Source organism: Erythrolamprus reginae, chromosome 1 (genome assembly GCF_031021105.1).
Source record: "Erythrolamprus reginae isolate rEryReg1 chromosome 1, rEryReg1.hap1, whole genome shotgun sequence".
Lineage (NCBI taxonomy): Eukaryota > Metazoa > Chordata > Lepidosauria > Squamata > Dipsadidae > Erythrolamprus > Erythrolamprus reginae.
The window spans coordinates 104,792,946-104,820,793 of NC_091950.1; the positions used below are offsets into that span (position 1 = coordinate 104,792,946).

The following is a 27,848-nucleotide window of genomic DNA, read 5'->3' on the forward strand; positions in this document are numbered from 1 at the left end:
ATAAAAGATAGTAGGACAGTAGGACAGTGACCGTAGGCACAATGGTGCGCTTATGCACGCCCCTTACAGACCTCTTAGAAAGGGGGAGAGGTCAATTGTAGATAATTTAAGGTTAAAGGTTTTAAGGTTAGGAGCAGAAACCAGAGTCAGGTAGTGCATTCCAGACGTTGATTACTCTATCTAGTCGTATTTTTTGCAGCCCTGGAGTGGCTATTTAGTTTAAATCTATTACGTGCTCGTGTGTTGTTGCGGTTGAAGGTAAAGTAGTCACTAACTTTTTAATTTTATGAATCTACATCTGTGTATATCCTACTGTCTCAATTCCTAAGCACCTTATCAAGGTTGTATAGGCCTCGTCCGTTTCCACACAATCTAACCAAGCCGAAACGCGACCTGAAAAAACAACAACAGTGCCATGCTAGGAACGGGTGCTAGAAAAAGGTCATCCTTGTAGCGAACCATTTGGAATCATGCGCCTCAGGCATATACGCCATTTTTTAAAATCGGCTCGTTTACTAACAGTGCAACGGGTCAAATTCATGGGGCGCTCGACCACGGCAACTTTATTCCCGGTCGGCCACCCAAAGCTACAACCTCCTCCCACCCGTTGCTCTTTACACGGCCGCTTTTCGAGGTACGTGAGGAGGCTCCTCCCCGCGCCGGAGTCGGAAGGGTTAGGGTCTTTCTCCTCCGAAAGGAGGAGCTCCGGCCCTAAGAAGAATGTGTACTGCTATGACGGAGCCCTTTGGGGAGCGCGCTTGTCCGTACGGCTTCGAGGAAGCAAAGGTAACGGGGTGCGCTCAGCGGCCCCCCGCCGATTCAGTTCTCCTTACCCAGGTGAGGGAGAGGAAGAAGGCGCGCAATAGCCTAAGGTGGCGAGCATGTGTCAATTGCTACCTGGGTGTCCAGGTCCAGTTTTAGAATTCCCCTAACGGGAGGGTTCCTGCCCGTCTCATGAAAGCATGGCCAGCCAACTTGATTTTTTTTTTTTGCTTAAAGTTGTGGCCAACAAAAACAATCGCTAGGAGACGAAAATGACGCTCGATTTTTTTTAAAAAAAAATCCGACACTGCTGCAAAAGAGTGTCCTTCCCTTTATTTATAGTAGGAATAGCATCCGTTGAAAGCCAAAAACGGAACAGGAAAGTTAGTCTTCGCTGGCGGTCGAGTTTCTGCCTATGATACATTTATTTAATGCGGCAGGAACAATGAATTGCAAACTGTAACTGTTAGTAAGATGCCAGATAGGTGCTTAGATACAGTACATGAACTGAAAACGTACTGTGGGGTTGGCCTTTCTGATATAACATCCGATATTTGGATTGATTATTAGGTAAGATTAATGCAGCAGATATAGTAGAATCATGGGGTGTCTAATATTAATTGTGAGCCTGGTCTATTCCACCAAGTACAAACATTGATCTCACCATACCATTGTCCTTTAAAAAAAAATTAAATGTTTTACAAAACACAAAAACATTAACACAAACTAATAAAAAGAGTACAGTACAGGGAGAAAAAAGGGGATGAAAGTGCAAAAGGAGAGAGCAAAGGAAAAAAACTTCAATTTCATCTACCACAAAATTAAGTATGTTGACAAAATTAACTCTTACTCTATGATTACAAAAAAAGGCCCACTTTTTCTGTTATCCAGGGTTTTTTTTCTAATCATCAGTCCAGAAATCATACGTGTGTTATTTTTAATTTCTTGCAAAAAGTTTATAGGCAGTTTCCAATCAGTCATAAATGTAAATGCAGTGGTACCTCTACTTGCGAACTTAATTTACTCCATGACCAGATTCTTAAGTAGAAAGGTTTGTAAGAAGAAGCCATTTTTCGCACAGGAATCAATGTAAAAGCAAATAATGTGTGTAATTAGGGAAACCACAGGGAGAGTAGAGGCCCTGTTTCCTCCCAGGAGATTCCTAGAGAGGCCCCACAGAGGCTTATCCCTGCCTTTTCTGGTTACAGTTTTGGAGGCTCTGGTTTATAAGTGGAAAATGGTTCTTGAGAAGAGGCAAAACAAGTTCTTATCTAGAAAAGTTCGTAAGTAGCGGGGTAGAGGTACCCCTGTATTGTTTTTTTCTTCAAGCAAAGAAGCCAATTTAGCCAAACCTGCAAGATCCATCATTTTCATTAGCTATTACTCCATTGTGCATAGTGTGGAATCTTTCCCTTTGAGCATTTACTATATGTTACTTTCTCAATCATTGTCTTTCAGCCCAAACTACCTTGTAGATTGTAATAGTCCGGGAACACAGGGAGAAAGAGAACTTTGTATGCTACCTTAAAGTCATTAAGGGGAAAAAATATATCAATCTAATAAGCAAAGCAAACATGGACAACAACTTCGAAATCTACACAACTGCCTGACCAAAAACTGGCACGTAGTTGACATGTATTTTAAATATAAATATTTATAGGGTTTTTTAAATATAAACCAATCAATTAAAAATAATAATAAAGCGATGACTTAAGACTCAACCTTTAATCATTTCAGAGACCCAAACATATACTTTTCTTGGTAGCTGTTGCCTTCTTCAGGATATTTTTTGAGTTTACAATTTAACTTACATATCCTTTTGGTCTCCTATTAATTATTAATATAATATTAATTAATATTAATATAATATTAATTAATATAATATTAATAATAAGTATTAATCATGTCTGGATCTGGTGGCAGGATAAGGTGCCAGACATTGAGATCCTCTCCAGAGCAGGCCTGCCATCAATTCCTACTCTGCTGATTAAAGCCCAGATCGGCTTGGCAGGCCATGTTGCTAGGATGCCAAACCATTGCTTCCCTAAACTGTTCTATGGTGAGCTGTCTAAAGGAAGTGAATGGGGGGGAAAGGAAGCAATACAAAGACACATTGAAAGCCTCCTTCAAGTCCCTCGATATCAACACCACCTCCTGGGAAACCCTGGCACAAGATCGATCAACGTGGTACATGCTGATCCACCAAGGCTGCCAGACATCTGAGGACAGAAGAACATTCATAGCAGAAGAGAAGTGAGCATTCCACAAAGCCAGAGCTAGAAGTGGACAATGGTGCCCACACATGTCTGCCCAACATGTGGCAGAACATTTCGTGCCCATATAGGCCTTACCAGCCACCTGCGGACACATCGTGTACAGCCCACAACCCATTAGATATCAAGGTCCTCTCCGAACACAATGGATTAACATCATTAATCATGTCTAATTCTGTTTAGTTTCCAAGCCAGATAAGATTGGCCAAACTGCAGTGTAAGTTCTAAAATTAATTTAATACTTTTTTTTAAAAAAAAAGGACCTACCAAAGCAGTGCGGGAAGGGGTTCACAACAGAAAATCCCAAATCAGCTTACATCAATTTCACGTCTTCATTCTGATCTACTACATCCATCTCTATGACAGATTTGATAATTGCCTAGGTTCCTGCAGATGCCCACTCAATCTTTTCTAGTTTTGATCCTTTCTATATGCTATACTTACTCCAAAATTTCACATCTATGCTTTTGGTGAAGCTGGGGAATTCTGTAACATGGAAGTCAACAATCTTAATAGAGCCCAACTTTGGCTGGTATGTGTGTGTCATACTAAACCATTCCATGCTTCTCTTGTTTGATTTGTCAATGTTGCCCCTTTCAACAAACTCTGTTTTATAAAATAATGACAGGAATACCTGTAAACATAGTTACAGTATTTTGTTTTAAAACTTCTGATTTGAAGTTTATTCAATAAAACCAAGAAACAAAAACAAATGGCAACCTTGTGGCACTATAACTAAGTATGCCTGGTTTTTAACAGGCCAGAGAAGGAGAACTTGTTTTATTCCTGATTTTCAAGTCTATAAATTACTCTGATTGAGAGTCCTTGGTCTGCCCTTTTCACTAAACAAGGCATAGAAAAACCTTTCCCAATTTGACTGTTCTTGTTTACAAGACTTGCTTAGCAGGAATTATCAATTTGTAAACAAGAATTCTTCACAATCCTCATATATGGAGTCGGTTTGCAGAGTGAGATAGGCAGCATATAAATTTAATTAAAATTGTGTGACATAGAAATCATGCAAATATAACCATCAATTTCCTCCTTTTTGTGCCAAAACATAGTTTGCTATTGGGTCTGAACTCTCATTGACAACTTTCAGTCTTGAAAGACTATACAGTAGTATGGTGCTCTGGAAACAGTTCCTGGAATAGCATCTGAACTGGGTCTGAACTATAATTTGTCAATTTACATCAAAAATAGAATTGCAAATCTTGGTCAGATTGACCTGGGTAGGACTTTTCTATAATTTGCAGAAATCTGCTGAAGCAAAAATCGATCCAACTATGTTAAAAAATTATTAGTTTCCCATTAATGAAAAATATATAGCCAGGATAGAGGAAAAATGAGAACACATGCTCAATTTTCATGAACGCTAAATTAAAGGTGACCAATTTTAATGGCTGTCAGCTGAAGTTAACATTTTTGGGAAGGTTTTTGTATCAACTCACTATCACACAAGTGCAGCTTGAAAGATAAGAAAACCTCTAGTAAAGATTTTAAAAGTACTGTATTGGCTACTTGCTGTTTAGAATAACATTTGCTCGGTACTGCCAGAAGAGTAGTTCTATTTGTACAGTTTAATTTTTCTGAGTCAGCTATTTAAAAAATGTAAGAAAATGAACCAACAAAAAGAAAATCCGGAGGGGGAAAAATTAATAAACAATTGAATTGCAAACATCTCACATACCCTACTCTTAACTTTAAATCTGGGATGTCAGAGAAACTTACACATAGGAAGAATCATAAAATGTATCATGTCAGAGCCATAAATTATTTGAATAGTAGCCAGACTATAGAAAGCAACATAATTTTTAAATAAAGGTACAATACTGCACAAATATTACTGAAAGTATTGTTTTACTTAATATAAATCTAACTCAGGGAATTACATATTGATATTATGTTTGATTCAAGATTCTTTTACAATTTAGGAGATAATTCAGGTTTATCTAGAGATAGCTGTCTTTCATATGGTTTTCTTTTAGAGATTAGAAAGAATATGTAAGCCAATTTGGTGTAGTGATTAAGGCATCAAGCTAGAAATTGGAAGAAGTGAGTTCTCATTCTGCACAAATCACAAAACCAGCTGAGTGATCTTCTTTCAGGCTAAGAAAATGGCAATTGCAACCCTCTTTTGAAAACCATACCACGAAAAGAACAGTCTTTTCTATACATTTTCCAATAATTGTTTAGAATTGAATGAGAAAAGTCTACAAGAGAATAAACTGCAACTCAGATGTACCTGCATTTTTTTTAAAAAAAATAAAATGTAGTTCACAGCCAGCCCTTGTACAATTTAATAGGAATTACAATAAATATCTAACTTTTCTTAGAAATTGAGTTAAAGAAAGTTGGGAATATTTTTTCTCAAATGTATTTCAGCTCTATGGCTTAACAGTAATTTTATAAATCCTTGGTGAATCCTTTCACGAATTGTCTGCTATTACTTCCACATGTAACATAACCTGCAGCTTATCTTGAAAGACACTGAATGAGAAAAACCTTTCAGCTTATGGAAGTACAAGTGGTACCTCTACTTACGAACTTAATTCATTCCGTGACCAGGTTCTTAAGTAGAAAAGTTTATAAGAAGAAGCAATTTTTCCATAGGAATCAATGTAAAAGCAAATGATATGTGTGACTGGGGAAACCACAGGGAGGGAAGAGGCTCTGTTTCCTCCCAGAAGATTCCTATAGAGGCCCCATGGAGGCTTCTCCCTGCCTTTTCTGGACCTGTTTCCTCCCAGGAGATTCCTAGAGAGGCCCCACAGAGGCTTTTCACTGTCTTTTCTGGTTACAGTTTCGGAGGCTTGAGTTTGTAAGTGGAAAATGGTTCTTGAGAAGAGGCAAAAAAACCACCCTTGAACACCTGGTTCCTATGTAGAAAACTTCGTAAGTAGAGGCATTTTAGGTAGAAGTACCACGGTATGTCTAATATTTTTCAAGGATACATGTATAAAGGCTAGATCATTGATGGCTAACCTTTTTTGTCATTGCATGCCGAAAGTGCGCACGTGACAGTGTGCCTATGCGCCTATATCCATAATGCAATGCGTGTGTGACACCCTGCATACCATGCGCATGCAACCCCCTATCCCTTCACATGCACACATGATCCCAGCACATGCCACCCTGCCCCTTCACCCATTTCTGGCTTCCAGGTTGGTGCAGGAGGCTTTCCAGATATGGGGCATGGGTGCCGCGTGAAGCCCCAAAATGCAATTCGAGCAAACCCCGTGCATGCCCCCTGCCCCCATGTGCACTCTGTGGCGTGCGTGTCATAGGTTCGCCATACGGGGCTAGATTGTGAACAGTTACAAAGGACATTTTGTTTCTATGACCAAATTCATATTAGTGGTGGATAGCTTATACAAAGCTGCATTCTGTCAACGTCCTTTCACGTTAATTGTTCTGAGGTTATTATTTTGCATCTGTTGAAATGTGGTAAGTGAAGGATGTCAAACTGCAGGTGATTTTTAACGCCATTTTTAAAGCTGATTATGTTGGCAGCTTTACTCCAACAAATGAAATGACTTTGAGACACTTAATTTTCTATTTTTATCTGAAAAAGGAAGGGGTTCTTTTGTAAGAAAACATATGTCTATCCAATCATAATGAAATATTTAAATTGAAACATCTCTTACACATCTTAAGAAAGTATATTCAAAACCTCTCCTAAATAACTTGTCAAAACCTGAAGGACATAGTGCACTCTGGTCTTGCTGGACCTCTCGGTGGCTTTTACTGCGAGAGCAGTCATGGGCTTCCCTAGGTATGCCCATGTTACTCCAACACTCCGCAGTCTGCATTGGTTGCCTATCAATTTCCGGTCACAATTCAAAGTGTTGGTTATGACCTTTAAAGCCCTTCATGGCATTGGACCAGAATATCTCCGAGACCGCCTCCTGCTGCACGAATCCCAGTGACCGATTAGGTCCCACAGAGTGGGCCTTCTCCGGGTCCCGTCAACTAAACAATGTCGGTTGGCGGGCCCCAGGGGAAGAGCCTTCTCTGTGGCGGCCCCGACTCTCTGGAACCAGCTCCCCCCAGAGATTAGAACTGCCCCTACCCTCCTTGCCTTTCGTAAACTCCTTAAAACCCACCTTTGTCGTCAGGCATGGGGGAACTGAAATATCTCCCCTGGGCCTATACAATTTAAGTATGGTATGCTTGTATGTATGTCCTCTTAATAATGGGGTTTTTTAAATATCTTAAATTGTAAATTATTAGATTTGTTATGAACTGTTTTTATTGTGTTGTGAGCCGCCCCGAGTCTATGGAGAGGGGCGGCATACAAATCTAATAAACATAAACCTAAACCTAAACATAAATACTTTATTGGTTTTCAAATATTTTCTTTAAAAACAGTAATGTAATTGTACATTTAGTACAATGTCTCAGTGGCTTTTAATGCCATTAACATCTGTATGAAGCTCTGGGAGAGCTCATCCCACAGTTTTGGTTGCTATATTATCAATATGTGGATAATACCCAATTGCAAATTGCTATTGTGAGTTATGAAGGAAATACTGTTAATGTCTTTTCTTGGTGCCATAGCTTAGATGCTGTCGGAGTCTGGATAAGAGAATAGTCTGAGACTGAATCCTAGTATTGACTCTACAATGTTGACTCTACAGTGTTGACACTCAATCATTTATTGATTTATATAGCGGTTCATCTCAATAGGTGATTCTGGAGTGGGGGCAGAATCTCCAGTATCTCCACGCACTTACAGGATATATAAATATACTGTAATGCTTATCTTTAACCTGAATAATAAACTAACTACTAAACGATCAGATATTTTTTGTTTCTCCTATAGGAAAATGTGCACCCAAGGAATTTGATTCCAGAACTTTGTCGGCAATTTTATCATTTAGGATGGGTTACAGGAACTGGTGGTGGAATCAGCCTGAAACATGGGTAAATACTATGAGTTTTTAAATTGTTTTAACTCATGCTAGGTTTTGGGGGGAGGGGTAAACAGCTTGTGAAAAATAAAACACAACATGTATTAAGGTGCATGACACTCTTCAGGCAACTCAAAACTAAGGTAGATATTATTTATCTCCCAGTGTCAGCGGAAACTACGTACAGTTTAATACTTCAAAAATGTTGTGCAATATGATAAAGATTTTAGAGTACTTGACATGTTTAAATAATTCAAACTGTTTTAGCATAATTCACAAATCGATTGATAGACCATAGAACACAAAATAGGCAATTCTGAGTAGGGACACCTCTTTAGTATTTCTAAAAAATGTACATAAATTTTATTTAGGTAAGATTTCTCATATTTCTTAAATGATGATCCAACAGGCATGGATTGTCTAGTTAGATAAGCACAGTCATTCAACCTGATGAAATAGGAGATCCCCTTTCCCCCCAACCTGTGGAAGTTTGGAAATCTCCCTCAAAATGGTGTGTGTGTGTGTGTGTGTGTGTGAAATCTCAGTAATAATATCACAATGTCTTTTAAAAATTCAAATTCCGTTCTTGCTGAACATGATTGCGTAGACATTTTGTTTAATGTGTATACGTGTACACACTCCCAAATGATATCAATCTGAAACTGCTTTATTGGTGTCCTGGAAATTTCTAGAAAACCATTTATATTTCAAAGAAATCATGTCAGTATACAGTACAGTACTTTACTTTGTGGGTTGTTAGCTCCACATAGTGGTAATAAAAGGAAAATCATGTAATCTGTCTCCATAAAATAACTTCCTAATGTAAGTTCTGCTCCTTCGGATGAAATTGTTCTGACGTTTTTCTCTCAAGGTTTTTTTCAATCTCAATCCTAGGAACAGAAAGGATTTATTGGTTCATGAAAGAGAATCTTTAAGTAAAAACACAAGACCCCATCATACTTCTTTTTATCCAAGATCTTTAATTCGCACACTCAAAACTAACCTCATTGTGGATTTTTTTAAATCAAAAAGTCATAGAAAAACTATGTTTGTTAATTAAGTGAATACTAAACTCTGCTTCAAATGATGTGGTAGTAAAATCCTCGGCTCCTTTGATCCACTCTGAGGAGTGCCCTTGCTAACTATTGAGGGCTAGAAGCTAGAATTTATCAGAAAAAAACAGGGAAGAACATAGTTCTCTGCTACTGATGTTCCTGTATTCCCAGATTCCAGTCAGGATTCCATCAAGCACTCTTGGAATCCAAAGAGTTATGGCAATAGTTGGGTCCAGAGTACCAGGGTTGAAAATGTGGAACTTAGGGAAGACCTTACTGGGAATGATGATCAATTTTGTATAAAGAAACTTTGAGGATTGCTTAATCATTAGATTTTTGGGTATTAGCAATAGCAATAGCATTTAGACCTATATATTGCTTTCCAGTACTTTACAGCCTTCTCTAAGCAGTTTACAGAGTCAGAAAATTTCCCCCAACAGTTTCAATCCTCATTTTACTGACCTCAAAAGGATGGAAGGGTAAGTCAACCTGGAACTGGTGAGAATCGAACTGCTGGCAATTGACAGAATTAGCCTGCCATACTGTGTTGCCATGGCTCTTCAAAGTAGAAATATTTCAAATTCTGTTTAAGATGTTTTCTGCTGAGCAAGTGTAGCTATTTACATGTTCCACTTCAGAGTAAAAAAAAAAAGACAAATAATAAATTCATGGGTTTATATTTCTCAATAATTTCAAATAGTAGATTGAAAGTAATAGTTTTGTGTATATGCAGGTTTACATTTCAGAATACAATATATTATCCTTCATGGTTATAAAAGGTTTTTAAAAGTGTTCAGTATTATTACAGCTTTGTTTATGTCAGTTGTTCATATATTTCTGTTGAAACTGTTTTTATAATTATCTGTTTTAAGGGAGGCAGGAAAACTATGAAATCATGTTTTTTCCCCAGAGTAGATAAATACTTTTTCATTTTTCCATTATCAGTTATCTGCCATTACAGCCAAATATTATATATACTAAGGCCCAAAAAATCTGCAATGGGTTAGTTAAAGCAAACATATTGCCATTAGTGACTTGGAGAATGTGTTCGCATTAACAAACAGATTACAAATGGTTAAATTTGTAATGTTGCCAATAGCTGTGCTGTAGGCTTTTTGCTGTTGCCAATATATGTACTTGACAAATTAGTGATCCAATCAGATCTGACTCATGAAGATAGAATCTCTGCCACTTCTTTCTAATGCAAAAATAATGTTAACTTTGCCTTCAAACAGTAGAAAATCTGGTTTTACCTGACTAATTAACCACTAGGTGTCCCTGTTCTTCATGCTTTCAAAAGTAAAGGTGATAGTAGTTCTTAAATGATGGTATTTTATCCTGTCCCACAGATTTTATATAAGGTGTGTGAAATATTTTTCCCTTTTAACTGTAGTCATTAGCCATATAGTTTTTTGTTTCCATTTTTCCTTGCAGGACCCTGTAGCTTCTTTTAATTAAGTTGATTTGTATCTCTGCAATAACTGCATGTGTTTTTCACTGGTACAATTTACAGTGACTATATTTGAAGCTTGTTCTATACAATCGCATTGATTGTACTGATGAAACAAAATGTCAGGGATTATTAATGTAGCTCTTTTGCATTAATGCTGATTGCTCTCGAGCTAGCCAAACCTATGGCAATTTGTTAAGCATAGTTGCCAAAATATAATAATAGCAGAAGAAAATAGTGTATATCCTATGATGTCTGTAAATGAAATTTAATTTTTCCTGATGCCTTCTGCCTACAATTACAATTCTGATTTCTCCTTCCCTCCCAGAAAGGAAATATATATTGCTCCGTCTGGTGTCCAAAAAGAAAGAATACAGGTAAGTAAATATGAGTAGTATTTCTATCTGGATTGTGGCCTTGAAAATAAATCCACAGCCTATCGATACTTATTCACGAGAAAGTCCCCCGGAGTTCTTTCTAGATGAACACATATAGGATTGCTATGTGTAGATTTAAAAGTAATTTTCATTTTTGTTCTTTGCTTCCTCTGGATTATATGAGATTTTAAAGTTGAACTCTAGGAGGCAGTATGAATGAGTGGGACAGCAAAAGTGAATTATACTATAGGCATCTTTTCTTTTGCATACTATCTAAGTAGGACATTTTATTAATATGTAGAAGGACAGTCCTTCCTATAAAATGGTCTTTGACAGGCCATGGTAGAAAGCTTGTTAGAAGTTATAAAAAGAAGTCAGCCTCTTAACATTTCTACTATTTTATATTCCTATATGAAAACCAGAGACTGAGTCTGTCTTTATAACTATTTGGCAATTACCAGTGAAAAAATATATGGATCACCTAAAATGATGTCATTCCTTCAAGGGATGACCAGGCTAGGAAACCAGTGCCAAAGAAGTCAATTCTATTTTTGTTGTAAAAGTATAGTATTTATTTTTATTTATTTATTTATTTATTAGATTTGTATACCGCCCCTCTCCGAAGACTCGGGGCGGCTAACAACAATATAAAAAGACAATGTACAGTGATCCCTCGAGTTTCGCGATCTCGATCTTCGCGAAACGCTATATCGCGATTTTTCCACCCGATGACGTCACTCTCTTCCTTCCTTTCTCATCTTTCTTTCTTTCTCTCTCTCTTTCTCTATCTTGCTTCTTCCTCTCTCACACTATCTTCCTCCCTCTCTCATCTCTTTCTTTCCTTCTCTCTCTTTCTCTATCTCTCCCCCTCTTGCTGGCGGGCGGCAGGCGGCGGGCGGGCGAGCGGGGGCATCAGCGAGGAGCCGGGGTTTCCCCTTTGCGTGGGCGGCTGGGAAACCCCGATCTTCGTCTGCTCGCTACTGCTGCGCCGAGCAGATCAGCTGCTGGGCGGCCGAAGGAACCTTCCCTGGGTCTTCCCCCTCTTGCTGGCGGGCGGGCGAGCGGCGGGCATCAGCGAGGAGCCGGGGTTTCCCCTTTGCGTGGGCGGCCGGGAAGACCCAGGGAAGGTTCCTTCGGCCGCCCAGCAGCTGATCTGCTCGGTAACGCAGCAGCAGCAAGGAGCCGAATCGGGGTTTCCCCTTTGCGTGGGCGGCGGGGAACGCAAACTCCACCATCTACGCATGTGCGGCCATAGAAAAAAAGGGCGCGCATGCGCAGATGGTGTTTTTACTTCCGCAACCCTACATCGCGAAAAATCGATTATCTCGAGGGGTCTTGGAACGGAACCCTCGCGATAATAGAGGGATCACTGTAAACAAATCGAATATTAAAAACAATCTAAAAAACCCCAATTTAAAAAACCACTCATACATACAAGCATACCATGTATAAATTCTATAAGCCTAGGGGGAAGAGAAATTTCAATTCCCCCATGCCTGACGACAGAGGTGGGTTTTAAGGAGCTTGCAAAAGACAAGGAGGGTGGGGGCAACTCTGATATCTGGGAGGAACTGGTTCCAGAGGGTTGGGGCCACCACAGAGAAGGCTCTTCTCCTGGGTCCCGCCAAATGACATTGCTTAGTTGACGGGACCTGGAGAAGGCCAACTCTGTGGGACCTAACCGGTCGCTGGGATTCGTGCGGCAGAAGGCGGTCCCGGAAAGATAGTAACATAATCTTGTAAGTCTGAATATACTTCCTTCTCCCTTCCTTTATCTTCCAGTTAACTAAGGAAGGGCTCATTCGAGACATTTATTTAATTTCCTTTCTGGGTCCCATTTATCTGATAGTCGCCTTGATAAATAGCTCTTCCTTGTGTCATTCAAGATTCCCTTGGCTCTCTACAGAGGGACTGTTCTCTTGTTATTGAGGACATGTCCTCACACAAGAGTCTTCATCTTTGTGTCAGCCTGCCGCTAGAACATATTGAAGATCTAGTAAGAATCTAGTAAGAAAGGGAAGGGCTGTTTTCCAGTAGAAAATGCAGTAGGAGTTTGTTTGTGTAAACATTTTCATGACAACTCTAAGGCAAATTGGGTACCTGGAGAACTACATTTGGCCCATTCTCATAAGAGAGGTGGCGCAGTGGTTAGAGTGCAGCACTGCAGGTTACTTCAGCTAACTGCTAGCTGTAGTTTAGCAGTTCAAATCTCACCACCGGCTCAAGGTTAACTCAGCCTTCCATCCTTCCGAGTGTCACGCTGAATATTGACAGCCCCAGAGACATTCAGAGACATTCAGTAATTAAATAGTTAACTGTGTGTGTTTTATTAGATCCACCTATTATGATGTAATATCCTGCCACATCATTATACCTCATATCCGTCTTTATGTCCTGTTGTCCTTTATTTGCCTTTCCTATTCTAGCTGCCATCATGTGAAGATGTATTTTAATTTGTCCCCTGTGATATATTTGTTTTTCTACTTTTATAATAAAAAGAAATCTTGCTTTGAAACTAAATGACTGCGCTCTCAGTCCATCACCTCTGTGATGGATTAGTGTTCAAACGGACATTAATCACTCTCATCGTGACACTGAGATGGGTAAAATGAGGACCCAGATTTTGGGGGACAATAGGCTGATTCTGTAAATCGCTTAGAGAGGGCTGTTAAAGCACTATGAAGCAGTATATAAATCTAAATGCTATAAATGCTATTGCTATATTCCATTCAGCCATGGGGCTATATGCCTACTCTCGCCATTGCCTGTTCACCCCAAGTAGAAATCTCTGCTTCTTCACTCCATGACCTCTGGGCTAGTTAGAGATGACCATTGCCAGCCTGATTGAGGCAGCCGGTCAGCTACTCAATCGTGCTAAAGAGCACACTCTACCATTCCTCTGCTCCCTCTCTCTCTTTTCCCCAAGCAAGACCTGTTTCAGGAAGAGTAGCCGTCAACAAAAAATGGGAAGAACTTTCTCTCCTACTCCTTGTTTCTCCGCTAAAGTGACTTCTCCATAGGGAATTTATTTTCAAGGCACGACAAAAGGACCTCATTCAGGGTAGCAGTTTCCAGCTTTCCTCCATCTGAGCCTTACTGGGAAAGACGACCATATATAGATTATCTGTTTTTGTTTTTGGCTCTAGGGTGTTCTAACTATTATCTAACTATCGGTGAAAATTTCCTCTCAATTTGGAAGGTAGGTGGGAAGAGGTTCCCCATTTATAATTCTTGCCAACAATTTTTAAACAATGAAAAATAGTCCTGTACAAGAAATATTATACTGCAATGAATTCTTGGATTTTAAGTTAGATGTTTTGCAAATGTGAAAAGTTATACTTCACAAGTTTTATGATACTATTATAAAATGCAATATTATTAGTTAGAACGAACCTACGGCTTCTACGATTAATCTTCAACACCATTAATGCATATTTTCTGATTCAAGACTGGAATCTTATCCCAATTTATTTGGGTGTACGTTCCACTGAATTAAATGGATTTGATTACATTGTGCATATTTAAATAGAGCTGTGTTTATTCATTTGAATGTGCCAGATTTAGAAGATGGATTGTGGGTAATTGCAGTCTCAGTTTTCATTTGTTTGTTTAATCTTTTCAAGGAGAATTGTTTGAAAATTGATCACCAAGGCTATGATGATGGCAATACTAGTGCTTAATAATTACAATCCATTAAAATCAAACAAGTGCATTGAGTATAAAGTAGAATAATTAAATTGACAATCATACTCTCTTACTTACATTTAATGTTAGTGAAGTCAGTGCCCCTTCACATTGTACTGTGATATACTGGTATAAGTTCAGCAGATTGCATGTGTATCAGTGTTACATCTATATTGCATTGAAGTGGGGACAAGCAATCTTCTAAAGTGTTATCAAAAGTTCTAAAACCATAAAACATTATACTATGTGCAAAAATAGTTCTAAAACCATAGATTTTACATTATGTGCAGTACAAAAATAACATGATTAGATGTCTTGCTTTGACTCTCTGTTCAGAAAGTTTTCACTTCATTTTACCTTTGAATGTAAGATACATTTTAAAGACCTGCAATTGCGGCAGATATAGGAAGAGCTGAGGTTCTGACAGCAGAAGCATTATAGCCAGTCAATGCTGCTTATAGCCAGCTTCTCCTGCATAGTAGAAAAACCAGTTTCTATTGAGCTTGAACCGGCAAAGGATATTTTTGGACTGTCTGTAATGTAGTGTGTACTTGCATAGGTGCTTGGCTGCCTCATATAGTACATTTGCTCAGAACCCCAATAAATTGAATCGATTGTATCATCATGGTTTCGTTCTAGTACTTTTTCAATTTGAAATATCCTTGTCAAAAATAGATTCCCATGGTTTGTCAAGCTGTTTTAAAGAGTTGTTTTTGTTTTTGTTGAAAAGTAATAGTTATCCCAGCTGTCTGTTCTTTCATTATAGCCAGAAGACATGTTTGTATGTGATATCAACGAAAAAGACATCAGTGGCCCTCCATCCTACAAGAAACTCAGGAAGAGTCAATGTACACCTCTGTTCATGAATGCTTACATCATGAGAGGTATGGCTTAAATATTCTTGGAGGTAGATGCAATTGATAATAGAGTGGTTTTTGCCTGTATAATGACTGGAAGGCAGCTGATTATGATGATTTGGAGGCCATCAGACCTCCAGCAATTCTGGATGATTTACAAATGATTTCAAACATGAAAAACAAGACACTAAAAATGAGAAACAAACGAAGGATAGCAATGACAGGGATAATGAACTGGATAGAAAGAAAACAACCCTGGTCTTGCTCATCTTCAGCCAAAGCCCGAGTTAAGATATATTAAAGTACAGTCCTTCCCCACTCCCATCCCTCAAAAAAGAAAAAGTAGAAAAGGGTATGAAGTGTGGCTTTCGGAATTATTTCCAATCCCTTAATAATAGGCTGGATGTAGAAAAAATGACCAGAAGGGTGGGGATCTCAGAAACTGGCAATATTCCGAGTCATTGGCCTCTCCCATAGCAGACATTTTATCTGGATTTTTGTTTTGCTACACAGTTTCCAGCTTAATTTAGCCCACTTTTAAGCTCTACTTTCTTTGACCAGTTTCTTATCCCATACCAAATTTGGTCCCCTTCTATTCACTTTTTAGAATTAACAAGCTGATGAGGAGAAAGAGCCTTAAAACAGCTTATGTAATTAAAGGATGTAGAGAGGGACGGCATACAAATCCAATAAATAGATAGATAGATAGATAGATAGATAGATAGATAGATAGATAGATAGATAGATAGATAGATAGATAGTTCCTGAGGGTTTTTCTTTAACCTCCCAATCTAGCCTATAGACCTGAGCATCCTAGAAGATCCCAGTAGTGTCTTATTGGAACAGATTACAAAACTACACCAAATTCATTGACACAAGCCCTTATTTTATTAGTAATAATAGTAAACTAATTAATGTATTTGCTTTCCACGTTACTAGCTGATCTGAGTCCTCCTGTTAGCTGGAGTAAAACAAAAGAGAAGGAAAATGAAACTTGGAAGGTGTGCAAAGAAAGCTCTTCCTGTGCTTGTAATTCATATCTTATACAGTGGTACCTCGACATACGAGTTTAATTCGTGCCAGAGCCGAGCTCGTATGTCGGACAATTCATATCTCGAACGAATGCAATTAGATTTGGCTTTTCGTGCCGAGATAACTGGAAAAAAATGGAATTCTTCCGCCACCTAGTGGACCCTCGGCTCATATCCCGAATTTGAGCTCGGGTGTCGAACAGAAATTTTGCTCACGTCTCAGCTCGTAACTTGGAATACTCGCATGTGGAACAGCTTGTATCTAGAGGTACTACTGTATTAAGAATAGGTAGATTTAAATGTATATCCTGAAATAGAGGATGACGCTGAATAAAAAATAGAAATGGAGGGAGCTTTTGATTTAGAAGAAGTCCAGTTAAAGTCAGTTTGTCTTCTTGTCTTCCAACATCAAGAATTATAGAGAATTATAATAACAGAAAATTATATCCATCCTTTTATTCAAAGATGTTCAATAGAATAGAACAGAACAGAATAGAATAGAGTTCTTTATTGGCCAGGTATGATTGGACACACAAGGAATTTGTCTTTGGTGCATATGCTCTCAGTGTATATAAAAGAAAATATATACTTGTCAAGAATCATGAGGTACAACACTTAATGATTGTCATAGGGGTCAAATAAGCAATGTGGAAATAATATCAATAAAAATCTTAAGGATACAAGCAACGAGTTACAAGTTTAAAGACAGGAAATTATGAATATTGAAACAATTCTACTTCTAGCCTGTTGGTGGCAGCATCCCAGTTTAAAAAGTGTTTTGGAAGAAACTAGTTTGAGATTATTATACAAGGCAATAGTGATGCAGATATAATTGCCTTGCATAGTCCTGATTCTAATAGATCTAGCACTATCTTGCATCTTTTCCTACTGTAAATATGTATTGAGATCAGTGACTTCCATAATGTGTAGTCCATGTTACAGTCCTTACTGCAGGGTGCCAAATTCACGTTGTCACAGTAGCGTCATGTGCTGTGGCGGGACATCCCCCCCTTTGCTAAACTGAGTGTGGCCAGTGCGTGATGTATTCGGCCTGCGGGCTGGGAGTTTGATAGCCTTGCCTTAATGTACGACAGACATTTTGGTAGGTATCAAACTGAGGAGGGCTGTCTTGCAATATGTACTACTGAATGCATATATAAGTGTACTCATGTGTAAAGGTGAAGACATAATGACAGATGCATGGTAAGATACGAGGGTTGTCCAGAAAGTAATGCACCACATTTTTTTCTTCAACAATTATTTATTGAACACAATGAAACGGAGTGTTTCTTCTATACTCCCTATTTTTTCATGTAATTTCCATCCCGTTTAGTGGCCTTCTTCCAGCAAGATACAAGGACGTGTATGTCCTGTTTGCACCAGTCCTTGTTCTGGTCATGAAGCCATTACTGCACTGTGCAAATCACCTCTTTGTCATCCTCAAAATGTCTTCCATGAATGGCATCCATTCAAATCCATGCAGATTCTCCATAAACTGTACACAAATGTTTGTGAATGTTCCCAACAGTTTCTTTCTCCGCAGTGAGAGATTCAGTGATGACACGCTGCTTCTAACGTACATAACTTACAGATGCCATTTCGAAACACAGCTCTAGCTAAGTTATCTGTTTGAAGAAACGCAAAATTTACATACGCACACCTGACAATTCAAATAATATATATCTAAAGTTTTGTATTCGTACCATTATTGTAGCCTGAGCAAAAAAAAAAATTGGTGCATTGCCTTCTGGGCTGCCCTTGTATTACTGGTGGGAATCGAGGAGGACTGTTGGGATTAAGAATTAGCAACAAGTTGGAAATGTATATACTCTTACGTTAGCGAATAGGAAAAAATGGATTTAGTACTATATATAAAGTTCAGATATATTTATATAGAAATAAAGAATTGTATTTAGGAGGAGAAATAACTTGATGGAAATGTTTAAACTGGAATGTAACATCACATCCAATGTTTTTCTTTTTCTTTTTTTTAAATGGGCAAAATTCACTTAGCAACTGTGCTACTGAGCCATGGAAATTTTGAGCTCAATTGTGATTGTAAATGAAGGATTACTTATATACTACAAACTCTTGTGTTTGTAATCTTTAACTGGGCAAAATACTCAGCCATAAGGAAACAATCTTTTGAACAAAGTCACCTACAATGGACCAGTGTAGGTGCCTTGGTTTAAATAGTTAATTTTTGAATCATGTCTTCTTTAAAAATACTGTTCTAGGGGCAGGAGCTGTGATTCATACTCATTCCAAAGCTGCTGTAATGGCCACACTTTTGTATCCAGGAAAAGAGTTTAAAATCACTCATCAGGAGATGATAAAAGGAATCAAGAAAAATACTACAGGGGGATATTTCAGGTAATTTACAATAATTAATAACTTTGGAGTAATATGGAGTACTTCTTCATACCTGCAGTTTTTGAAAGTCAAGTTTGTTTTGTCTTTTGTAACAATACAATACAGGTAGTCCTCGACTTACAACAGTTTATTTAGTGACGGTTCAAACTTAACAACGGCACTGAAAAAAGTGACTCATGACCATTTTTCACACTTATAACTGATGCAGCAGACCCTTGGTCACATGATCAAAATTATGATTCTTGGCAACTGACTCATATTCATGACAGTTGCAGTGTCTTGGGATCACATCCTTTTGCAACCTTCTGAAGCCAGATTCACTTAACAATCATGTTACTAACTGAACAACTGCAATGATTCACTTAACAACTGTGGCAAGAAAGGTCTTAAAATGCGGTACAACTCACTTAGTGACATAAAATGCAGGATCAATTGTGGTCCTAAATTGAGGACTACACATAGCATCCTTAAATACATTATCACAATATGCATTGGATGAAGGGATCTGTGACCCACAAAACCTTGTGTGATAATTGCTAGTCTTTGATGTGCTAGAAAAACTTTTATAGTTTTTGTATTTAATTTTTATCCCAAACTCCCAAAAGCTCAAATGAATCCATCCCAAATACGTGTTCCCAATTATGTGAATACCCAGAAACCTTTTTCAGAAAGGTAAAGACAAGCTTTTTATCCTGTTTTTCATAAATTTATCTTGATACATACAAGAATGGTTTTTTACTTATAGTTTCATGGACTCAAACTTCAATCCCCTCTATTAGAGTAGCTAAGAAATAACTTTTAAGATCACAACAAATCTCTTTTTTTCTGTGTATCATAAAAGTCTTGACATCACCTCCAAGATGTCAGGGTCCTCTTTGAAAACGTTGAATAAACATCATCATAAAAGATTGGACTGTATTAAAAAAGGCCATCTTAAAAGCCACTGGACTGTATGTAAGGCAAATGACTAAAGGTAAAAGGAAGAAGAAACCACTATGATTTAGTAATGATGTAAGGGCTATAGTCAATGAAAAAATGTCTGCCTATAGGAGGTATAAAGAGTCTGGAAGTTTAGCAGACAGAGAGGTGTATAAAATGAGACAGAAGGAGGCGAAAGAGGTAATATATGCTGCTAAAGCCTCAAAAGAGGAAGAAATTGCCAAATATGTAAAGAAGGAGGATAAAACCTTCAGATATATTAGTGATAGGAAAAAGAAAAACTGCAGCATCACAAAGCTTAGTACTGGGGATAATGCATACATTGATGGGAATAAGGAGATCGCCTGACCATTTGAATAGCTACTTCTGTTCAGTTTTCTTAGAAGGCAGTTTACAATATAATACTATGGATGGATATAGCATTGCTTCCAACTGTAGGGATTCAGCTCCAGTGATCTCAGAGGCCAATGTCTTAGAAGAACTTGAACAATTAAAGACAAATAAGGCAATGGGTCCAGATGGCATCCACCCCAGACTTCTTAAAGAACTCAGATCTATCATTGCTACCCCCTGACTGATTTTTTAACCAATCCCTTTTAACAGGAAATGTTCCTGATGATTGGAGAATGGCCAGTGTTGAAGGGCAGTAGAGAAGAAGCTGGTAACTACAAGCCAGTTAGCTTGACATCAGTTACAGTTAAAATGATGGGACTCTACTCAAAAAGAGGATAAATCACCACCTAAAAACCAATAACTTATTGGACCAAAACAAGCTTAGCTTTACTGAGTGCAAATCGTGTCAGACTAATCTCATTGGTTTCTTTGACTATGTCACAAAGGTGTTGGATAAAGGTGGTGCTGTGGATATTGCCTATCTGGACTTCAGCAAAACCTTTGATACTGTTCCACATAAAGAGGGTTGTTGTTAATGGCGAGTATTCGGAGAAGAGCCTGGTTACAAGTGATGTGCCACAAGGGTCTGTTCTGGGTCCTATTCTTTTTAATATATTTCTGAGTGACGTATGGGAAAGTTTGCCTATTTGCTGATGACTCTAAAGTATGCAATAGGGTTGATATTCCTGGAGGCATCTGTAATATGGCAAATGATTTAGCTTTACTAGATAAGTAGTCAACGCAATGGAAACTGCAGTTTAATGTTTCCAAATGTAAAATAATGCACTTGGGGAAAAGGAATCCTCAATCTGAGTATTGTATTGGCAGTTCTGTGTTAGCAATAACTTCAGAAGAGAAGGATTTAGGGGTAGTGATTTATGACAGTCTCAAAATGGTGAGTAGGTCAGGCGGTAGGGAAAGCAAGTAGAATGCTTGGCTGCATAGATAGAGGTATAACAAGCAAGAAGAGGGAGATTGTGATCCTGCTATATAGAGTGCTGGTGAATCCACATTTGGAATACCATGTTCAGTTCTGAAGACTTCACCTACAAAAAGAAACTTATCAGGAAAGCCTTAATGAACTCAATCTGTATAGTCTGGAGCAGCGTTTCCCAACCGGTGTGCCGCGGCACAGTGGTGTGCCGCGAGACACTGTCAGGTGTGCCACGGCGAGAGGCGGCGGAGGAGAGTGGGCGGATCGGGCGGGCAATGGGGCAGGGCGGAGAAACCAGGGGCGCGTTTGGCCGGCGGCACCGTAGGGAGGCAGGGGCAGCCGCGGCTCCCTTTACTCCTACTGCCGCACCACCCTGCCCCTGCTCCCCACGGTGCCTCCGGCCAAACGCGCCCCTGGCTTCTCCGTCCTGCCCCATTGCCCGCCCGATCCGCCCACTCTTCTCCGCCACCGCCTCCTGCCTTGGGGCGAGGAATCCGAGAGTCCGGGACTGTGTGGCTTTGCGCCATGAAGAGAAAACGGCCGAATTTTCCCTGCTGCCGTTTTCTCTTCATGGCGCAAAGCCAGGGCCGCCGATAGACGGGTACTACAGGGAGCGCGCTACCGGGCCCCGGGCAAATTGGGGCCCGCAGTCAGCGGCTCCTTGCACTGAGCTCCCGCTCGCAGCTGTCCCCTGGCTCCTGCTCGATGCCACGGTTTTCGGCGCTGTCCTGCTGGGCCCCAAAGACGGAAGGCAGGAAGGAGGAGAGCTCCATTCTTCTCGCCTTTTCCCGCCTTCCTTCTTTGGGGCACAGCAGGACAGCGCCGAAAACCGCGGCATCGAGCAGAAGCCGGGGGACAGCTGCGAGCGGGAGCCCCAGGAGGGAAGTACCGGCAGCGCCCCGCCCAGCTGAAGCTTCACTGGCGTCGGCGGCAAATGTCCTTTGCGGCCCGGTGGGAGGGAGGGGGGCTGCAGCGGCCGCAGGCAGTCGCAGGGAGATGGCTGCAGCGAGAGGGAGCTCCAGGCGGCGGCGAGAGGGAGCGCTCTCTCTCTCTCTCAGCTGACTGCAAGCGGAAGCCCTGACGTGGCGGTCAATTGAGAGAGAGAGAGAAAGAAAGAAAGAGAGACATATAAGAGAGGCAGAGAGAGAGAGAAAGAGAGACATAGCAAGAAAGAGAGACAGCAAGAGAGGCAGAGAAAGAGAGAGAGAAAGAGAGACATAGCAAGAGAGGCAGAGAGAGAGAAAAAGAGATACTTAGCAAGAGAGGCAGAGAGAGAAAGAGAAAGAGAGAGAGAGAGAGAAAGAGAGACATAGCAAGAGAGAGAGAGAGAAAGAGGGACATAGCAAGAGAGGCAGAGAAAGAGAGACATAGCAAGAGAGGCAGAGAGAGAGAAAAAGAAAGAGAGACATAGCAAGAGAAAAAGAGAGACTTAGCAAGAGAGGCAGAGAGAGAGAGAGAAAGAAAGAGAGACATATAAGAGAGGCAGAGAGAGAGAGAAAGAGAGACATAGCAAGAGAGGCAGAGAAAGAGAGACAGAGCAAGAAAGAGAGACAGCAAGAGAGGCAGAGAAAGAGAGAGAAAGAGACATAGCAAGAGAGGCAGAGAGAGAGAAAAAGAAAGAGAGACATAGCAAGAGAAAAAGAGAGACTTAGCAAGAGAGGCAGAGAGAGAGAGAAAGAGAAAGAAAAAGAAAGAGAGACATATAAGAGAGGCAGAGAGAGAGAGAAAGAGAGACATAGCAGGAGAGGCAGAGAAAGAGAGACAGAGCAAGAAAGAGAGACAGCAAGAGAGGCAGAGAAAGAGAGAGAGAAAGAGAGACATAGCAAGAGAGGCAGAGAGAGAGAAAAAGAAAGAGAGACATAGCAAGAGAAAAAGAGAGACTTAGCAAGAGAGGCAGAGAGAGAGAGAAAGAGAAGGAAAGAGAGATAGCAAGAGAGGCAAAGAGAAAGAAAGAGACATATAGCAAGACAGTGAAAGAGAGAGAGAAAAAAGCAAGAAAGAGATAGCAAGAGAGACAGAGAGAGAGAGCAAGGGAGAGAGAAAGACGGAGGAAGGGAAGGAGGGAGAGAGAAAGAGAGCAAAAAAGAGAGGAAGAAAGAAAGACGGATGGAGAGAGAGAAAGAAGGGAAGGAAGGAAAAGAGAGAAAGAGGGAGAAATAGAGCGAAAGGGAGGAAGAGAGAGGGTTTTTTTGTCCAAACTTTTCTTTAGCCCGCCCCCCCCCCCTTTCAATGTTCCCCAGGATTTTGAAAATATGAATAATGTGCCGCGGCTCAAAAAAGGTTGGGAAACACTGGTCTGGAGGACAGAAGGGAAAGGGGGGACATAACATTTTAATATGTTAAAGGGTTAAATAAGGTTCAGGAGGGAAGTGCTTTTAATAGGAATGGAGGTACAATCTGAGGTTAGTTGGGGGAAAGATCAGAAGCAACGTGAAAAAATATTATTTTACTGAAAGAATAGTAGATGCTTGGAGCAAACATCCAGCAGACATGGTTGGTAAATCCACAGTGACTGAATTTAAACATACCTGGGATAAACATAAATCCATCCTACGATAAAATACTGTACAGAAAATAGTATAAGGAGATATGGACCATGAGGTCTTTTTCTGCCATCAATCTTCTATGTTTCTAAAATGAGAAGAGGAAAAGATTTTGTCAGCAGGGGGGTTAAACTACCTAGCACTTTTAACCATTATAAAATATTATTTAGTCTAGCAGTCACTGTAAATGCTTTAAGTATTCATTATAAAGCAATTTTTAATTTTGTGAAGATTATACCCCTAACAATTCCAGGAATGAACTTGTGTTGTTCAATTATGAATGAGAGAGAAAACAAGTGAAACCTATCTCAAATCCCTAAGTTAAATGGCTTGGACATTTCAGTGGATTGATACTATCAACATAGCATTCTAAAAATCTCAACTATGAACAAGATTCAGCAGATTACTCACTGGAATTTGCACAATGAATAATAAAGTGGGATTAAGTTATCTTGGCACTGTTCAAACCAATTTAATTCAAATTGTCAGACTACTACTTATATACTTCATACTTATTTGATTTTAGGATAATATATCACTACCATAAATAAAAGATGCTGCAGCTTCTCTTACAATGGGATATGCTAACATTTTACCTAGAAAGCTGAAGTTTGGGACATAGTATTCTAGACACCCTGCAAACTAGAGCAGTATGAAAGGAGATGTTTCCACATGTCCTCCATGAAACTAGGGATGTGTTGTAACAACTACCAATTGGGTAATGCTGTAAACATGTTTTGTATCATCTTTATTACTTCTATTTAAAAACTAGCTACCATGTTTACAGTGGGTGCTCTTAATGCAGAACTCCAAGGTTTTTTCGAGTAACCTGCAGATAGATATGTAGTTTGAATCTAACTTCTGACTAATGATCTCTCTGTTGTTTTCCCAATGGATAATACTGGGCTTTTAGGACCCCAGATATTCTGGGTATTTTATTTTATTTATTTTTTAAATGTAAAACTTTATTAATTTTCATAAAAATTGACAAACATACAAACAAACATTTAACATAAAGTAGGGGTTACAATTTCCCCTCTTATTATAGAAGTGAAATTTTTTTTACAGAAAAATAACACTGTTGAAAGCAACTCAATGCACAAATAAAGCAGAAAAGTGGAACAGAGTCAGAGGAAGAAAACGGGAAGGAAACTCTTATTTCTGTTTAGTAGAATACCAGGCTTGGGTTAAGATGTTTAATACTCAGTCGTTCAGAAAGCCACCAGATAAATATGCCATTATTGATGTTCAGCCTTTCCATAGGGAGGGTTATAAGAGGTGATCAGGGCTAGAATATTTATTTGCATACCTTGAACATAAGTAAGCTGTTGCCACATTTCATAACATACTGGTACCTACCTAGTAAGAGCTATTGAGTTCAGTGCAGCTTGCTACCAAGCAAACATACACTAACCTTCATTTGCTTTGCAGCCCAGCACAAATGTCTGTTGAGAATTTCTTTATTTTCCAAAGAAATAAGCCATCCCCATATCAGTTTTCTCCAAGCCCCCAGGGATATCCTCCAGCTTGCAATGGAATAAACCATATTAAAGAGATCTATTCCTAGTAAAGCCATGGTCTGCAAATATTTTTCTGAGAATAAGAGCCATTCAATTCATAGTTTAAGAGTTGAATGCAGTATAAGCTTGGGTTTGTGCTTGCTGAAACTATGAATGAATTGTTTTCTACCACTTCCCAAAAACAGCCCATTCTTATATACAGTATTTAGTCCCTACTTGACAAAATCACATATTGGGACTGTAACAAACAACTATCTTACTTTCTTCAGGGTACAAATATGTATGTAATTTGTAGAACTGTTAAGTTTATAGTCAGGGCTGTCCAGATGAGAACATGTTTTATAGAACATATTGGGGTTGCATGCAAAGGAGATTAACTCATTTAAGAACATTTTATACCAGTATTCCACATTTGTTTTAATGCAAACCTTTGCATGAGTCATATTTTCATATTCCATTACTTATCTTAGCCTATCATACTGCATTTTAACTCTATTTAATATTGTTGTATTTTAACCAGTTTACACTAGGGTATAGTGTTTCTGATAAGTGTCAGTTTTATGATGACCAATGTGATCACTATCTTTACTTTGATATGGTCAATTGACTAGTCAATTGAGTCCACAAATTAAATTGGGGGAAAAATACAGTATTTACATTATTATTATTATTATTATTATTATTATTATTATTATTATTATTATTATTATTATTATTGCAATATGTATGCCACCCAGCTCCTTAGGGACTCTGGGTGGCTAACAGCAATCTAAAAAACAATGACACAATTTTTAAAAACTTTTAATTTTAAAACATTCATCCATTCAGCCGGGACAAGATGCAACCATTCACTGGTTCCTGGTCTGCTGGAAAAGCCATGTTTTCATTCCTGTATCCCATCTCTATCTGATGTTTGTCCTGAATTCATAGAGCTGTTTCTATTATGCAAGAGAAAATAATGTATATGTATAACCTTGTAAAATGTAAAAGAAGACTTTTACATTTAAGCTCATCTTCCTTTTGAGTAAATAATAACAAGTGATAACAAGTAGTAAGAAGTGATTCAGTACATTTTGCTACTTTTTGAAAATAAGAATACAATCAATTGTTGGTAACAAAAGCAATATATTTCACTGTTATATCTAAGATTACACATAATTACACATAATCGTATTGTCAAAATTAAACTGTCAATGTCTTTGAAATTACTGAGAGTACAGTCTGATTTTTTTTTTTCAGTAAAGACACAAGGAAACACCGAGTTTAGTCTGATTTCTTTCTAAGTTATTTTGCCTCTCTTAATCCTTGTTTGGGTTATGCCCATTGAATATATGTACCCAATTCCTTTTCCCCTATATGATATCAATATCTTGAAATAGGTGAAAAAACAATGTTTTAAAATAGTTTTTTAGAGAATTCTAATTGTGATTAAGCTATAATATGTATTACATTTTTGCTCATTTTCTTCCTTTGTCAAAATTAAACAGTCAGTTGTATATTTGATGATGGTCTATTATGATAATACAGTATTGCAAATGATCTTAGTTATAATGATTTCGTGGATTCTTGGTTTTGAAATGGGGGGGGGAAGGTTATTGCTTGCTTTAATTGCTGGCCACAGTTGGATACATTAAAGAGAAAACATGGATATAAATGTTTTAAACAAAGTGAACAAGCAATGCAATGATAACTAGGTATGAGAGGCTAAAATGACCATGGTATTCATATCAACGCAACCTCATTTTTTCAGATATGATGACATGTTAGTAGTCCCTATTGTTGAGAATACACCTGAAGAGAAGGACTTGAAGGAGAGAATGGCACATGCAATGAACGCATATCCGGACACCTGTGCTGTGCTGGTCAGACGTCATGGTGTTTATGTTTGGGGTGAAACATGGGAAAAAGCCAAGACAATGTGAGTAGAATGGGGAAGTAAACCAATATATTGTGTGGGTCTATCTCTTCTAGAACCTCTTAGCATATAATTATAGTTGGATTGTGTTTGCTTCTACTTCACCTGATTTTTCGGTTTTTATTTTTGAGAATTGGGAATTATTCCAATTACCAAGTATAAAAATATTCTCCACTGTACTATTCTATTTTTACACTTGTTTTATAAATGCTTGCAGAGCTTCTAGGGCAGTGATGGTGAACCTATGGCACGGGTGCTACAAGTGACACGCAAAATTATATCTGCTGGCATGGGAGTTGTTGCCCTAGCTCAGCTCCAACATGCATGTGTCCAAAGAGGATGGGAGAGGACGTTTGCACCCTCCCACAGCCCTAAGGAAGCCTGGGGAGGGTGAAACATGAGCCTATTGGGAAGCCAGAAGTTTGGAAACAGGTTTGGCCTCCAGAGGGCCTCTGAGGGCAGAGAAAACTGTTTGTGCTCTTCCCAGGCATTGCACTGTGGGTGTGGGCACTCGGGCATGTGTGTCAGCGTGCGCCCATGCTATTTTGGCTGATTAGGTTCACCATCGCTGACGGTGAACCTACTTTATTTATTTATTTTTCCTTTTATGTTTTCTTCAGGTGTGAATGTTACGACTACCTCTTTGACATTGCAGTACAAATGAAACAGCATGGAATCGATCCTTCTCTAATTCCTAGTGGAGAAAATGGAATTGTTTAACAATTTTTTCCCTAAAAACTACTTTTCAGTACAATATTACTGGATTTCTAGGACATGTCTGAACACTAACCATTAAATATTGTTTATTAAAAGTCTGAAGGTTACCCAA

General features: G+C 38.9%; 1 protein-coding gene across 2 annotated transcripts; it reads left to right on the top strand.

Annotated features, from left to right (window-relative positions):
* The first annotated feature begins 640 nt into the window (after positions 1–640).
* Positions 641–27,848, top strand: APIP (APAF1 interacting protein). 2 transcript variants are annotated; one of them, XM_070760977.1, is made up of 7 exons: positions 641–837; positions 7,861–7,961; positions 10,782–10,830; positions 15,281–15,398; positions 18,640–18,775; positions 26,855–27,022; positions 27,640–27,848. In XM_070760977.1, exons 1-7 carry the CDS (start codon positions 721–723, stop codon positions 27,737–27,739), a joined length of 789 nt encoding a protein of 262 aa, XP_070617078.1. In that variant the 5' UTR covers positions 641–720; the 3' UTR covers positions 27,740–27,848. The 2 variants fall into 2 exon arrangements, with proteins under 2 accessions (XP_070617078.1, XP_070617087.1); XM_070760986.1 differs by having other exon boundaries at positions 641–786.

Coding starts and splice junctions, on each gene's coding strand:
- APIP (XM_070760977.1), top strand. CDS start 721: ATGTGTACTGCTATGACGGAGCCCTTTGGGGAGCGCGCTTGTCCGTAC. Junction 15,399..18,639: donor GAATGCTTACATCATGAGAG/GTATGGCTTAAA, acceptor ATACTGTTCTAG/GGGCAGGAGCTGTGATTCAT. Junction 27,023..27,639: donor TGGGAAAAAGCCAAGACAAT/GTGAGTAGAATG, acceptor TGTTTTCTTCAG/GTGTGAATGTTACGACTACC.